Raw genomic sequence first — 16762 nt, 5'->3', positions numbered from 1 at the left:
TTCCCTGGTGTTAAATCCTAGCTTGGCCAAGTTCTCAGCTATAAAATGAACGTAAAGGTAAAACCTTTATTCTTGTGAGTAGCTGGGATGACTAAGATCATATGAAAACATCTACCCGAGTGACTGAAGAAATATTTCTCTTTCTCTTCCCTTTTGTTTATTTAAGTCTTATGTGGTCTCCCTGGGTATGGTAACCACCTAAATCATCAACCATCTGAAACACCTCCTGAAAGTAGATGGGCTTTAAAACACATTTCTTCACATTATGCCTGTTCATGCCTCACCACCTTATTTGTCCAGCCAGAGGACAGTGCACCCCCTGGTTTTCCCCTCTTTTCCCTCCTCCAGAAAGCCCCCACTTTGGAGAGACTCTCACAATGAGAGAGTATGGAAATTTCCACGTGTGGGTGGCAAGGGTGGCTTCTGATGAGTTTCCTGAGTTTCTGGTTCAGAGACCCCCAGATTTCCTGAGGCTGTCCCTGCTGACCTATATACAACGTGAACTCTGAACTCTAGTTTAGCAAAGGAGATCATTCTTGTAAATATACACTGGTTGTTGTTTTTTAATTAAAAGTACAGCTTGTTAACAGTAATTTTCAGCTTTTATAAAGCTCTTTGATGTATGCTATTTCATTTACTTTTCAAAGCCACCTTCATGGTAGTTTATTATCATTCTGGTTGTCACCGTCCTTATTATGTATCTGACTTTTCAGAGGAGAAAACCAAGATTCAGAGAGGGAAAAGGTCCCATCATGGTCATACTACCAGTAAGTGGCATATCCATGACTCAGGCTTACGTATCAGCACTCCCCACCTTGTCATTCCTCTTCTCTCCTCTCTCCCTGCCAGGGCCCCCTGGATGAGTTGAGTGCCGCGGGAATGCCTAAGGGAGGAGAGGTCAGGGCAAGGGTAGGTCCATCTTCCCTCATTTTGCTAGAGCAGCTTCACTTTTTTTTTTTAAGTTTTTTTTTTTAAGATTTTATTTATTTATTCATGAGAGACACACACATAGAGAGAGAGAGAGGCAAAGACACAGGCAGAGGGAGAAGCAGGGTTCCTGTAGGGAGTCCGATGTGGGACTCGATCCTGGGACTCTGGGATCATGCCCTGAGCCAAAGGCAGACGCTCACCAGTTGAGCCACCCAGGCGTCCCTTTAAGTTTTATTTTAATTCCAACTGGTTAACATACAGTGTTATATTAGTCTCAGGTGTGTGATATAGTAATTCAACATCTGTACGTGACCCAGTATAGAGTAGTTTCACTTCTGTCTGTTTTATGAACTGGCATTTTTTGTTTAAAGAAATGTAAGTGATTTTCTGCCATAAAAAGAGTTTAGAGGGCATCCCGGGTGGCTCAGCGGTTTAGCGCTGCCTTCAGCCCAGGGCCTGATCCTGGAGTCCCGGGATCGGGTCCCACATCTGGCTCCCTGCATGGAGCCTGCTTCTCCCTCTGCCTTTGTCTCTATCTCTCTCTCTGTCTCTCTTTCTCATGAATAAATAAATAAAATCTTTAAAAATAAAAGGGTTTAGAAACGCTTCCTCTCTCTCCTCCTCCCCCAGTTTAGGACTGTCTCATTTTCCAAATATGTCATCTTTTTCATTTCTTAGAAACCCAGAGGTTGGTGAAAGCAGAATTCAGAAGGGCTGGTGGTTTCCGAACTGGTTTAACAATGGGTAAGGCAATGGGATGACCCTCTACATTTGTTCATCTACCCAGCGCTTATAGACAGTCCAAATAAAATGATTTAATGGTCATGACCTTCTTGGTCACTCGTGACTTCCTACTGAAGTCATATTAAGAATCTTATTTCATGGTTGGGACTAGGATATTTAAGTTTGGGGATTTTGTTTGGTGTCACTTTTCCATTTTACTTGAGGGTAAGTGGGGCTTGGGCTGAAGTTTGGGCTGTGGGAAAGATGATCACAGCTAACATGTTCATAGAAGGACCATTCCAGCAAGTTCCCGTGCTCCCTGAAATAACCTGAGGGTTCTGGGTCACTAAATTGCTAACTGTGCTGACTTGGAAGGAAAATAAGAAAGTGAGTCCTAAAAAAAAAAAAAAAAAAAAAAAAGAAAGTGAGTCCTAAGCCTTTTCACCAAAAGTATGTGTTTATGAATAAATGTATCATATCATGAAACTTTCTCCAGACATTCCCTCACTGCACACATTCTTGACCTGGGAAAGAACATGTGTTCACGAGATATTCACCAGCTGTCCCGGTGCCATAGATCAATCGGCCTCTCTGCCTCACACAGCTTACTTTCTTTCCTTTTGTATGTAGGACCCACATTTACCAAGAAGAGGAAGACATAGATGATGAAAATGAACAAGGAGAAGAAAATAACGCAGAGCTTCAGCTATCAGACTGGTTTAACCCACAGTAAGAAAAAGTGTCCCCCCAGCTGCCCTTGGTGGTGGTGGGGCTGTGTAGGCAACAGTGCCATTGAGAACATTCCTGATTGGGGATATAGAGTCTTAGCATATATCAGACTTTCACCGTAGACTAGATGAGAAACTGAGAGTTTGAATATTTTGATTCATATGCTTAAGCAACAAGTGATTCTGACTGGTTGTTGAGAGGCAGCAGGCAAATCACAAAATACTGGAGCTGGAATGGGTCTCACTGGTCATGAGGTGTCATGGAAAGTGGCAGCATCTAGAGCTAGAGCAAGAAAATTCTCTGAGATTCAGCTAACTCCTCTGAAAATTGGCAGTGATGATGAAAAATCTCATGAGGCCACACATGCATTCATAAAGTGATAGTACAACAAACGGTTATCGAATACCTATGTATGACATGCCCACTGGTATTTTTCATACTACCAGTCACTGTCCATTAATGTGTTCAGAAACTAGCTTAATGGGGGAAAGTGAGCTTTCTTTTTTTTTTTAAATCGGAATCAAAAAGAAGATCAGGGGGCATCACATGAAGTAGAAGGAAGATTAAGTACTGTGTAGTTGAATTATTGTTTCTGTATATATATATGCATGTATTTGGTTGTGATGTAAAATGCATTTCTCACTGAGTCATGCTCAAAAATACTGTGCTAGTTGTTGTGTTAGGCACAGGAGATAGAGGAAATCAACCAATTTGGTCATATTCAAGAAGTTCCTAGTTTTATAGGGGCAGGAGATGTGCAAATAGTATTCATCAAAATTGGGAAGAAGGTGTGGTCAATCTGACTTAAAAGAATGTGGGTTGGGGTAGTTAGAAGGCAGGAGCTGTCCAAGATGACCGTGAGGCCTGAGAGACTGGTAGGTGGTGGTGTCGTTGACCAGGATAGGACTGGAGGAAGATAGCCAGGTCTAGGGGTGGGAGTAGGTGAAAGGCTGTACTAGGGATGTTTGTGGGTTTGGGTACTTGTCGGGCATCAGGACTGAGATTCACAGAGTGCCTGTCTTAGTTTGTTCAGACTGCTATAAGCAAGTTTATTTCTCACAGTTCGGGAGGCTGGGAAGTCCAAGATTGAAACACCAGCAGCTTTGGCAATTGGTGAGAGCCCTCTTCCTGGGCCATAGACCGCCATCTTCTCTGTCCTCTCATGATGGCGGAAGGGGCGAGGGAGCTTTCTGGGAGCTCTTTCATAAGGGCACAAGCCCATTCACGAGGCCTCCACCCTCATAAACTAAGTACTTCCCAAAGACCCTACCTCCAAAGATCAGCACACTGGGGATTAGAATTCTGAGGGGCACAGACATTCAGTCTGTAGCAGGGACCACGAGCTCAGTGGAAGATGCGTGGTAGAGATGTGGGGCGAGGAGCCGTTAGAGTACAGATGGCAATGGGACCTGTAGGCCTGGAGGGGGCCATCCAGGCAGAGGACTAAAACCACATCCTATCTGATATCAGCATTTAAAGGGCTGGTGAATGATGAGAAGTCTGAAAGGGGGAGGAAGAGCTGTAGAGGAGTATCAGGAGAGAATAGCAAGTGCTCCAGTAGGAGGGGTATGAGTTCTGGAAAGACTAAATATTTTCTGGCAAGCTCTCTTTTCGTTTTGGGATAAGGGATCACACTAGTGTGGAAAGATGGGAATTTGGGCCTCCATGTGTGTCATTTCATGAGCTGGGCAACAGGGTAGCCATCCATGAGTTTGCCTTACTGGGAATGCAAGAATATGGAAGCTTTGTTACAAAAGAATATTGCTGCTTTGGTAAGCCCCTTAAATGTGTGTGTTGGGGAGAGGGGAGACCTCCACTAGGCTAGGTGGGCTAGATGACCCAGAGATAGTCACCAAGTTTCCTTCTAAGGAGGGTGGTGCATGTTTACTGTGGCATTTATGTTCGCTGAGCGGGACTTTGAAAGCAGGGTGAGGGCTGAGTTACTGTAGACAAAGGAGAGAGACAGATCTTGGCCACCAGCTGTTACTCTCTCTGCTCTCCCCATGCATGGCTCAGCTTCTCCTCCAAACAAATGGCGAACAGATAGGTAAAGAATATCAGTTTGAAGAGACACCAAATTTAAGCCTTCCCAGGGCATCAAAGTATATTTCCTGCATAAATAAATGATGAGATGAACAACTGCCTGAAACAAATACATACATTTACATAAGTGTATCCTTTCCTGGAAACGACCTACAACATATTACAACATACTGTGTGCACATTTCCAAGTCTAGATCTCTTAGCTTCTGTGACAGTATATCCTCTGGATTTCCCTCCTACTTGTCTGTTCTTCCTTCTCCGTTCTTTATAAGCTCTTCTCCTGCTTGCCCAGCCATCATATATTAGAGTTTCTGAAGGTTCTCATCCATTTCCATGGCCTTAGACACCATGGTGTGAGAGAGATACCCACCTTCCCACCTTCAGCCCGAAGATCTCCTAAGCCCTGACTTGGGTCTGACTACCTGCTTGACATCTCTCTGCACACGTCTCCCATGACCCAAATGGATTTCCACATTCAATCCTACCTACACTTCTTTTGACTTCCAACCTTAAGCCAGAGTCTGGGATACCTCTCAGATCCGTCCTTTCCTTCACCCACCCCACAGTCTCACTGATGTATTCTGCTAATCCTTCCTCCAGAATTCTTCCTGCATTGTGTCCTTCTCTATACCCCACAGCCCGTACTCTTGTCCCTGTAGCCATCAGGTCTTTGCTGGATCATGCTCCGGGGTACTGATGCTTAGAGGGTGTTCAGTAAATAACACAGTGTGTGCACTTCACATCTCTTTGACCTATGTGATGATTCATAGTTTGTCATATTAATACTTAAAATATTCGATTTGAATACTTCCTCTACCCAACACTTGGGGATCACAGGGAACCCATTAATAATATGTGAAATTAAAAAGCTACCAATAGCCTAGGTAGGTGTGTGTCTGGAGCCCATTTTACCTTGTAGGAAGCCTCACAAACTGACACATGGGTGCTGTGCTTGGAAGAAAGGCATTTTGGTAGCTCTGAGTCTGTCCTGGCACATTTCCCTCTTTATAGAGCCCCATCTCTATGATTTTGGACATCTCTGGCAATTGACAGTAGTAAAGACTAGCTCTTAAACATGGGTGGTCTGCCCTGTCTCACTTCTTTCAAGGAGGAGTGGTGTTTGCTGATTAAGACTCTGATGTACAAGTTCATCCCGGAAGCTGATCTGATTCTCATCTGTCCTCCTCCCCCACCTCCCACTGCCTGCGTTTTCAAGCTGTCATCTGGCTTCTTGGTCAGGGTCAATAAGATATTGGAATTGTGCATGAAATTTAATAATGAACAGCTGGGAAATAGAACATTTTAATTTTTAAGTGAATGTTAATTTTTAAAATCTTTTTTTTTTCCCCCTGCTTGGAGGAATCTTCCCAGCCAAGCAACCAAACTGGTCACTGCTTTTCTGACTGTCTTTCTAGAAGATGTGGACTGAGTAGGGGTATGGTTGTATAGCAGCTGACCACCTGTGGGGAGTGTGAGATTCTTAAGTGGGACCGAGTCTTCTTTTCTGATCTCTGTGCTCAGCAATGGGTCTGGTGTGCAGTGTAGGGACTTAGGAAATGTGCAGTGAGGGACTATGTGCACTGGTCTGGCCCTTCCTATAAATCAAGTGCCTGAAGACGCAGATCCCTTCTGCTCTTCTCTTAATCCTCCTTTCTTTGTGAAATGAGGATGAGGGTAGCACCCACTTTGTAAGGTGGATTTTAGGATTAAATGAGAGAGCGAAAGTCAAGTACACTTAGTCCCTATGCACCATAAGTATGAAATAAACACACCTGCTACCTGCCTTCCCCCCACTTCCTGTTTTTTAAAAAATACTTTATTTATTTATTTAAAGTGTGAGGAGAGCTAGTGTGTGTGTGGGGGGAGGGTCAGAGAGAGGGAGAATCTCAAGCAGACTCCCTGCTTGAGCTGGAGCTCAGTGTGGGGCTTAATCTCATGACCTGAGCCAAAATCAAGAATTGGACACTTAACTGACTGAGCCACCCAGGTACTTCTCTCTCTCTCTCTCTCTCTCTCTCTTTTAAAAATAATGTCACCTACTTACAACATGTCCAGCTGGTAAACAGTTGCAAGATTTAGTTAGCAGTCTGGGTCAGACCTTCTAAAAGATCCTTGCTGAGCTAAAACTAGGATAGCAATGAATGAGGCAGCAACACAGGACAGAGTTTAAGTTCAGAAACGTGGGCTGTAGATGTGTAAGCTGAGCCTATGAGTGTGTGTGTGAGTGTGTGTGTGTGTGTGTGTGTGTGTGTGTGTGTGGTGGTTTGTGGTTTGAAATCCTGTCATTCAACAGAGCAGGGGGTTTTATGTGACTAAAATCATCACATAAGCTTCTAAAAACATAACAAAACAAAAGCTCATTATTATTCTGCACTGACAAAAATGTTAGGGTAGCAAAGGTGAGTGGAAATGATGATAAATATGGATTGTAACCCCGGCTTCATCAGCAGAGCTAGTCAATGTCCATATAAGAAGCAATACAGACAGGACGCCTGGGTGGCTCAGAGGTTTAGCATCTGCCTTTGGCTCAGGGCAGGATTCCTGGATTCCCGGGATTGAGTCCCACATCGGGCTCCTTGCATGGAGCCTGCTTCTCCTCCCTCTGCCTGTGTCTCTGCCTTTCTCTCTATGTCTCTCATGAATAAATAAAAAATTAAAAATCTTAAAAAAAAAAAAAAGGGAGCAATACAGAGTGGTAGCTCAGAGCATGGACTCCAGAGTCAGACCATCTGGGTCTGAGAACCAGCTTGGCCCCTTGCTAGCTGTGTGACCATGGGCAACTTATTTAACCTCTCTGTGCTGCTCATTGACAAAATAATAATCAAAAGAGCACCTCTGAAGGATGATGCCTTTAGCACAGTGCCTGGTCTCACAGGAAGTGCTCAGCATATGTTAGTTACTAGCAGCACAGCAGCAGCAGCAGCAGCCAACTGTGTGGCCCTGGACAAGTTAGCAAGTCTTTCTCAGCATTGATTTTCTTAACTGTGCAAGAGACTTAATATGTGGCAGGGCTGTTGCCAAGAATAAATGAGGAAGTGTATGTGAAGGTGCCTGGCAACTGGTGCTTTCATGATTGAAGGAAAGAAACCAAGAGCAGCTCTTCTCTCTGTGTGGTGTGAGGGCAGAGCTGAGACTCTAGACAAGATGGGGAGGGACAGGGGAGCAGCCTCAAAGTGTCTTCCCCCCAAATCTCTGGGGGAAATTCTGCTCTGCAGGGGAAAGGGGGAGGTCAGAAGCAGGGCACAAGTTGGAGCGAGAGGGACTGACATCTCAAGAATTAGAGTGAAGAGCCTAGTGACAGATGGACAGAAAGATGAGAGTCAAGTTAGGTTCTTTTATACTTTGGGGTTGGGGCTGAAGCTGAAGCTGGGGCTGAGGCTGGGGCTGGGGCTGAGGCTGGGGCCGAGGCTGGGGCCGGGGCCAGGGCTGGGGTGAGGTGAGGTGGGAGTTGACCCAGCCTTGCCCAGCCTCACTATGAAAATCCAGCTTTGCTGATGGGATACAGGCAGTTTTGTGAAAACCCACCCTCCACTGATGTATAGGACCAAGGGAAGTTCTCATTGGCTCCATCTATAGCAAACAGATCTCCCCAGCAGCCTTGCCAGGGCCATGTGCATGCAGCCGGCAGGGCCCCAGTGGGGATGCCTAGCCCTTTGTTTTGCCTTCATCATTGGCCTTCTCCCCTCAGTGGATGAAGGACAAGCAGATGCCTAGTGGGGACAGGCCCATTTGTGCTGGGGTTGAATCTAATGAGTGTTTCAGTCTCTGCTTCCCAGCAGGGGAAGTGAAGCCACTTCCTGAGCAAATGGGGGTCAGAGCTGAGTTCGTGTCACCCTCCTCCTATTGGGCCCCAGCTGCTATGCAGCCTGCCTTTCCAAATCTACCCTCAGCTGTTGGTCAGTTTGCTGTCATTCTTGTGTTGCTTCCTGTGTTTGTCTTGGCTTTGCCAAGTCCCTTTCGAGCATTCTAAGTGCAGAAAACATGCCTCCCCTTTGCCTCTTTGCACTCCTAGCAAAGAGGTAACGTGGTCTGAGGAGGGTCTGTGCCAGAGCCCCAAGTTCTAGCCCTGGCTGTCGAGGGGCTCTATGGAGTTCCTGCTTTTCTGGGTGACTCTGTCTCCTTGTTTGTTTGTTTGTTTGTTTTAATAATAAATTTATTTTTTATTGGTGTTCAATTTGCCAACATACAGAATAACACCCAGTGTTCATCCGTCAAGTGCCCTCCTCAGTGCCCGCCACCCAGTCACCCCCACCCCCCGCCCTCCTCCCCTTCCACCACCTCTAGTTCGTTTCCCAGAGTTAGGAGTCTTCCATGTTTTGTCTCCCTTTTTGATATTTCCTACCCATTTCTTCTTCTCCCTTCCCCTGTGTCCTTGTTTGTAAAATGAATGATAACACCAGAACCCTCTTAAATCTGGGGCCCTTTTTGGCCTATAACCAAGTTTTTTACCTAGAAATCCCTTTCTGGTAAAAGGCACATTATTATTATTATTTTTTAAAGATTTTATTTATTTATTCATAGAGACACACAGAGAGAGAGCAAGAGAGAGGCAGAGACACAGGCAGAGGGAGAAGCAGGCTCCATGCAGAGAGCCTGAGGTGGGACTCGACCCAGGGTCTCCAGGATCACGCCGCTGCGCCACCGGGGCTGCCCTATAAGACACATTAAAATAGCTTTCTCAAAAAAAAAAAAAAAAAAAAAAGCTTTCTCTCTTTTGGCTCCAGTGTCACTCTCTCATCCTCCCAAATCAAGGATTAGGGCCTCTTTAGGCTCAGATGACACCCACAGGGATAAAACTCAAAGATGCCACTGGCTGTTTAGGAAGAGGCCGAGAGGTAGGGGGAGGGATCCAGAAGGAAGAAGAGAACTAGGAAAGCAGCAAAAGGGGATAGGGTATGAAGATGTGCAGGTAAGAACACCCTCAGGGCCCCAAAGTCAGCCCTCCAAGGCACCTGGCCAGAGCCTCCTGTTCCTCACCCAGAAGATGCTGCCCCTGCAAATGTCATACGACCCCACTGACTCCCTGGGGCTAAGTCAGGATTCAAGGACTGTCTCAGCAGATCACAGCTGATCCCAGTTTTCCCTTGGACAATCTCTGCCCCACCTTAGGAAAGCTGTCCTGACTCATGGGGCCTTATGTCTTGTCACCAGGAAACGTCCAGAGGTTGTGACAGTGACCAGATGGAAGGCACCGGTTGTGTGGGAAGGCACTTACAACAGCACCATCCTAGAAAATTATTATGCCAAACAGAAAATTACCATAGGTTTGACAGTTTTTGCTGTTGGAAGGTAAGTGTTCCTAATAAAATTGACCTCAGCTTTTTCTTGTTTCATCATAAGAATGTTTGTGAGGGGCCCCTGGGATTATGGAGCTGTGCCTGCCTTGTTTGAATTACTAGATAGGAGAATGTTATCATGGGACGTTTTCCATCTCTGTTCTACTGAGGCCCCAAAAGGGCTGGAAACAAAACAACAAATAGTAGGTGAGTCGGACTCCTTCTCACCTCAAGGTAAAGGTCCCCAGTTACAAGTAAAAATGTCCGCTACATCCACAGAGCCTAGGGTCTCTAGCACACCCACAACTACCTCCTCCCTGACCTCTATGGCTTTCTCTGGAAATTCCAAAAATAGCAGTTGTTGGCCCAAATGTGCACCAACCATCCTCCTTCACTCTCAGACCCAGGACCAAGGACAGAAAGATTTACAGTCTAGAGTGATCCAGGTGTGGTGGTTCTCCATGTCTTCATGGGTTCCTCATATCTTCCTTGACCCCCAGAGATTCAGCTAGCCAGAACTTCCTCTTCCAGAGATTGGGTAGGCAGTCATTTTTACTTGAAATTAGTAGCTGGATATTAGTTTTAAAATGTAACCCATTTTGCTCTTTTGGAGAGTTTTGGGTTTTTTGGGTATTTTTCCAAGACAAAAGCAAAAGTTCGATCTTCCTAGTCCCTCTCTTCCCCCAGCCATGGGCCTTTCCTTCTGTTTCTTTCCTGAAAACCACATGGAAAGTTGATCCCGTGGCCTGTATGAAGAGTGTTGAAGGCCCAGGTTGATCTGAGCTTCAGCTCTACCTGCTATAGGGCCTAAAGGAGAGCTCCACGAAGATCTGATGGTTCTCCTAAGATCTCCAACCCAGAGCCTAGAAGCCATCCTTGTCACCATACTAATCAGGTATGGTGACCTAATTAGTCATCTGGGTGGCATCTCTAATAGATTAAGTGTGACTCTGGAGTGTTGACATTTTCCTCAGGAGACTCTGTACTGTTCTGAGTCAGGAGCCAATACTCAGCTAACCTAATCCCATGGCACGAATGTTACAGAGTGATTCGATCTTGGTGTTCCCTAAAAGAACAGAATACTGCCTATGGCTTCACACTGTCTTCACTGTCTAGCTACAACTCTGCAGAACCAAACTGTAAATCACATATCCTGGGGAAAGCCCTATGCTCTCCACCCTGAGGCTTGAGAGGACTGTTTGTGCACTCAGCAGCAATAAATCCTTGTTAAGAATGGGTTTGGACTTTTAGTTAGGAGGTGTGATGTTTGGTTGCCTTTCAAATAACAATGCAGGAAGTCAACAACAGTATTTTAATCTCTAAACAATGCTAAACCTCCAGCAGCTCCCTCCCTTGCCCTAGGATTGTCTCCCAAGCTTCACAGCACAGTAGATTTTTCTTAAAGTTTTAGACCACCCAAGAATTTCCTGACAACCAGCTACAGAGCCATGTTGAAGTCCCTGTTTATATTGCTCAGATATCTTCTTTCCATTTAAATAATCAGTACTGTAAATTCTTGGGCTTCTAGTGGCCAGCATTAAAAGCATACTTTATTTTGGTGGTAAAGAAAGGAAATCCAAGCAGTAACCAAAAAGCGAAACAAAGTACCAATTATTATGGCTCACAAAACTTCTTGATTGGCTGTAGCTGTTATCAGCAAATTAAATTCAATTCACATTCTCTGAGCAACCATGAGTCTGGGGTCTGCATAAGTTCTGTTAAGCCATCTGACTACTACTTTCTCCTCTCTATGATCTCCATGGTTTCACAAGGGCATATGGCTTGGGTACAGAAGACACCAATATAATGTGTTTGGAATGAAGATATACGTAGCTAAAATATCACCACCCACCCATTAGAATTGCCCAAATCCAAAACACTGGCAATACCAAATGCTGGTGAGGATGTGGAACACCAGGGACTCTCATTCATTACTGGTAGGAATGCAAAATGGCACAACCATTTTGGAAGACAGTTTGGCAGATTTTCACAAAGCTAAACATAATCTCACCATGCAATCCAGCAACTTTCTTCCTTGGTATTGAGCCAGAGGAGGTGAAAACTTACGTCTACATAAAAATCTGTACACAGATGTTTATAGCAGCTTTATTGATAACTGCCAAAACTTGGAAGCAAACAAGATGTCCTTTAGTAGGTAAATGGATAAACTGTAATTGGATAATCCTTACATTGTAACAACTGAAATATTATCAGTGTTAAAAAGAAATGGGTTATCAAGCCATGGAAAGACATGGAGGAACCTTAAACACGTTAAGTTAGTGAAAGAAACCAATCTAAAAAGACTGCATACTGTATGATTCCAACTACATAACATTCTGGAAAAGGGAAAACTATGGAGACAGTGAAAAGATCAATGGTTGTCAGGAGTGGGGTGGGTTTGGGAGGGAGGGTTGGATGAACCGGCAGAAGACAGGATTTTTAGGGCAGTGAAAATACTCCGTATAATATTATAATACATAGCAATAGGTACATGTCACTATACATTTGTCCAAATCAATAGGATGTACAACACCAAGAGTGAGTCTACTGTAAACTGTGGGGTAATAATGATAGTCCAGTGTAGGTTCATGGATAGCAATGGATAGCATGGATAGCATGTGTCACCCTAATGCTGGATATTGATACTGGGGGAAAGCTGTGGGAGGGTAGGGGAGCAGGGGGGTACATGGGAACGAACTCTGTGCTTTCAGGTCAATTTCGCTGTGAACCTAAACATGCTCTAAAAAATAAAATCTGTTTTGAAAAACAAGGAAAAATAGTTAAACTGAGGTTAAATCAGAGGCTGTTTGCTTTGGTGTTTGGACGAGTCTTACGGTGATGGCATCTGAAAAATGGATTGGTGTGTAGGGTAATCAGTGGGATGCTTAGAGGATGAGTAAGTAATAGAGAAGGATATCCATATCCTATCACCCATTCTCTGGGTCCCAGGAGAGTGGTGATGGTTAGGCTTAATATGTCCCCAAAGGACCCAAAGGTCATGTCCCTCTTGCATCTAATAGGACAGTAGCAACATTGGGTATAGTTTGAGGGAGAACTAGTGCCCCCTGATGTTGGTCAGAGGGTACATACTTCCAATTATAAAATGAATAAGTTCTGGGGATCTAATGTATATCACGGTGATTATAGTTAAAAATACTGTATTATATACTTGAAAGTTGTTAAGAGAATAAATAATTTTTTAAAAAGATTTTATTCATTCATGAGAGACACACAGACAGAGAAGCAAAGACACAGGCAGAGGGAGAAGCAGGCTCCATGCAGGGAGCCTGATGTGGGACTCAATCCCGCGTCTCCAGGATCATGCCCTGGGCCGAAGGCAGGCGCTAAACTGCTGAGCCACCCGGGGAGCCCCTGGAGAATAGATCTCAAATGTTCTCATCACAGAAAAGAAATGGTAGTTATGTGGCATCGTGGAAATATTAGCTAATGCTATAGTGGTAACCACTTTGTAATATAAAAGGGATTAACACTCTATACAAATTACACGTAAATGATGCTGTATGTCAATTATATCTCCGTGAAGCTAGCACCCACTCTGCCTGTCCAGATTCTGAACCAACTGATAAATAAGACAAAGGGCTAAATAAGGTAGATGATGCGATTATGTTTATTATAGTTAAAGCTGGTCCTGGGGAATGTGGCTTCTATCTGCAGACCCTAGACATCCTGGTATTGAACTGCGGAATTAGAAAGATTAGGTATCCAGGCTTCCAGATGTGGAGTAAGGCCTGTACCCCTAGGCTTACTTCAGGGCCCCAAGCAGTTGAGAGCACAGGCTCCCTCCAGCTGGCTGGTGGCCATTTCCAAGAGTGAGAGTAGTTGGGGTAGGGCTGCAAATGCCCTGTCGCTCTTCCAAAATCAGCAGGTAAGTCACTCCTCCTCTCCAGAGTGGAGCGAATGAATGGTGGAAAGCAGCCAGGAATGTTACCCTATACAATGTGGGAAACATATGTCTGGGATGGGAAAAATCATTCCTCCCCTAAACTGTCAAACACAGACAAGATGATTAAATAGCACGTAGACTCCTGCACAAATTCCATTGGTGACATTTGTCCCCTTCTTCTTTGTTTCAGATACATTGAGCATTACTTGGAGGAGTTCTTAATATCTGCTAATAGGTATTTCATGGTTGGGCACAAAGTCATATTTTACATCATGGTAGATGATGTCTCCAGGATGCCCTTGGTAGAGCTGGGTCCTCTGCGTTCCTTCAAAGTGTTTGAGATCGAGCCTGAGAAGAGGTGGCAGGACATTAGCATGATGCGCATGAAGACCATCGGGGATCACATTGTGGCCCATATCCAGCACGAGGTGGACTTCCTCTTCTGCATGGATGTGGACCAGGTCTTCCAAGATAGCTTTGGAGTAGAGACCCTGGGTCAGTCAGTAGCTCAGCTACAGGCCTGGTGGTACAAGGCAGATCCTGACGAGTTCACCTACGAGAGGCGAAAGGAGTCTGCAGCATACATTCCATTTGGCCAGGGGGATTTTTATTACCACGCAGCCATTTTTGGAGGAACACCCATTCAGGTCTTAAACATCACCCAGGAGTGCTTCAAGGGAATCCTCCAGGATAAGAAAAATGACATAGAAGCTGAGTGGCATGATGAAAGCCACTTAAACAAGTATTTCCTTCTCAACAAACCCACTAAAATTTTATCCCCAGAATATTGCTGGGATTATCACATAGGCCTGCCTTCAGATATTAAGACTGTCAAGATATCTTGGCAGACAAAAGAGTATAATTTGGTTAGAAATAATATCTGAGTTTAAACTGTGCCAGTAGGTTTCTGAATCTGAGAGACCTGGCTAGTATTATTCTGGCTACTTCCTCAGAAGAGTAACACTTAACTTTTAAACAATACTAACAAAACACCAACACAGCAAGTACTTGCTCTTCTTCCTTATAACTTTGCAGTATGGGAGAATGAACCTATGGTAATCAGATGTAAATTCCCAGTGATTTCTTATCTACTCTGGGTTTGGGGGAAATACTATCAACTGAACAACAACAACGACAACAACAAAATTGACACAGGCAAAGAAAAAGCCAGAAACCCTCTCTACGTGCCAGATAATGTATTGGAGAAAAGGGTGCTAAGGAAGTGTTTGGCAACAAGATATAATTATGGTAGGGGTGGGGGTCATCCCCATGACTTCAGTGTCTGCTGAATCTAAAGCAACATCGAGTTGCTTGGCGGCAGCAGAACTCTGAATAAGAATACAATCCACCTGGGCAATTCTCAGATGGTTTCAGTAGCAGTCTGCTTTAGGCCATTTGCTGTCCATGTTTTCCCATCTGGAAAGTGCTGTTTGGCTTCTGTGCAGAAGATTGGTGGAGATTCTCAATGGTTATCATGGTGATGAAGGTTTGGAGTCCATTGGGTGCTCGGCATGGAGTGAAAACAAAGACTCAAAGTGAGTTTTCCACGAAATGGCAGAGAGTGGAAAAAGAGGAGACTGATCTCTATGGGCCACCTCTGAGGGGCACACGGCATGGGGCTGGTGCTTAAACACAGCATGTATCCAGGCACCGAGCGGGACGCAGCGCGGGTCATCTCCAGCCTCCTCAGACCCACAACGACCAGAGCGGAGGGGTCTTTGCATGGAAGGTGCTTCCTGCTTTTGCCTAAGTCACATTCACTCTGCCAGATCCTGCAACTTGTGCCTTCAGTTCCTTAGCTAGAAGTGGATGGTGCCAGAGAAGGCAAAGCCCTGCAGTGGAGAAGAGGCTTGCATTTCCCAAACTTGGGGTGCAGGACAGTAAGCCGTCAACATGTCCTGTTGCCACCTACTCTAGCTCTCAGGGCCATTCAGCCCATCCTGCCCCCAAGTGGAGCACTGACATCAAGGAGTAGATTGATTTTGAAAAACTCTGCCATTAAGGAACCTCCTTTTCTGCTGCCCTGTCTGCACTACTGAAGCCTGAGAACGAGACATTGAATAAAATGGCTAATTGATTGATTTTGTATCTCAAGCAGAGAGGATGGCATTGGGAGGCCCAGTCCTCATAACTGAACAGCTTAACATATAGTTCCCTTCTCTAAGAGAAGCTATGAAATCCTACATATTACTTAAAGTTAAGCGATTCAATGTCAGGGAAGTTGGGAGGCAACATCTACATATGCAGGTATATTTATAATTTGCTTGTTTTCCAGTTTTGATAATTTTTTTTCCGTTTTTAAGTGATTTATTTGAAGAGCCACTGCACAGGCGCCATGTTCAGCACAGTGGACTTATGTGATAAAATGAAGCCCATGTTTTTTCTACCATTTCACTGTGCCTCCTACTCTTCAATCCTTGCCAAAAAAATCTCACAACTAGCAAAACCAAACCAAACCAACAAAAATCCTGAAGAAGTGGAGTTTGTAAAAGAAAGTGAAGACCACACATCAGTTAGGACACTCTCTTTCCAGGACTCAATTTCTGGGATCTATTCTGGAGTAGACAATTGAGCATTTAAGTCCTAAACCAAAGAAATGATCTATCTTAAAAGATTTAGGGGACAGGGTTGATGTTTAACTTTAGAGAGAATATTGATTTCTTTTTGCTTAAATTTAAATCCCAAATGAACAAACTCAAGATATCATTCATAGTTATTCCTAAACATTAAAAAATAATAAAATTCTGATTCCAATTGAATAAATTATTTTCTCAGTAGATTCTGGTCTGGTCATGGATTGTGCATTTCCTCCCAAAGATGTTCAGAATAATCAATTACAAAATTTTACATTTTTGGCCCCAAAAAGGCCTGATGTCCTTCTAAAAACGTGTTCACTATTACGAAGATAGAACATGGTTGAGAGTCCCAAACTTTTAAAACAACAAATACTTACGGAGTACTTTCAAAAGTGGTGCATTGAAGTAATTAAGTGCCAGTGAAAGAACCAGAAAGAAAAAGCTTGTCTCTGGAGCCCAGAGTGCAGTGTCAGGACAGAGACAAAATGCCAGAACTGCATCTGGGGGTTATTATTCCTGACCTCTGGGCATTATATGTGGCAGAGGGAACCCCGGGAAAAGGCTGAATTTCCAGCCAAGTC

The 16762-nt window shown here is 44.4% G+C and overlaps 1 protein-coding gene across 4 annotated transcripts in view; it reads left to right on the top strand.

Annotated features, from left to right (window-relative positions):
* The window catches only part of GGTA1 (glycoprotein alpha-galactosyltransferase 1 (inactive)), a 57043-nt gene extending 40661 nt beyond the window's left edge, over positions 1 to 16382 (top strand). For 2 of the 4 annotated variants that reach the window (XM_041725020.1, XM_041725022.1), the window contains exons 5-9: positions 714 to 767; positions 1609 to 1674; positions 2284 to 2382; positions 9577 to 9714; positions 13796 to 16382. In XM_041725020.1, coding sequence (XP_041580954.1) covers positions 714 to 767; positions 1609 to 1674; positions 2284 to 2382; positions 9577 to 9714; positions 13796 to 14489 — 1051 coding nt within the window. In that variant the 3' untranslated portion in view covers positions 14490 to 16382. The remainder of the gene's footprint in view (positions 1 to 713; positions 768 to 1608; positions 1675 to 2283; positions 2383 to 9576; positions 9715 to 13795) is intronic. The other 2 variants (XM_041725023.1, XM_041725021.1) reach the window with 1 other exon arrangement.
* The last annotated feature ends 380 nt before the right edge of the window (positions 16383 to 16762 follow it).

The sequence above is a fragment of the Vulpes lagopus genome, chromosome 12 (genome assembly GCF_018345385.1).
Source record: "Vulpes lagopus strain Blue_001 chromosome 12, ASM1834538v1, whole genome shotgun sequence".
In the NCBI taxonomy this organism is placed as follows: domain Eukaryota; kingdom Metazoa; phylum Chordata; class Mammalia; order Carnivora; family Canidae; genus Vulpes; species Vulpes lagopus.
The sequence above is the reverse complement of the archived record's forward strand: the minus strand, read 5'-3'. Positions and strand labels throughout refer to the sequence as shown.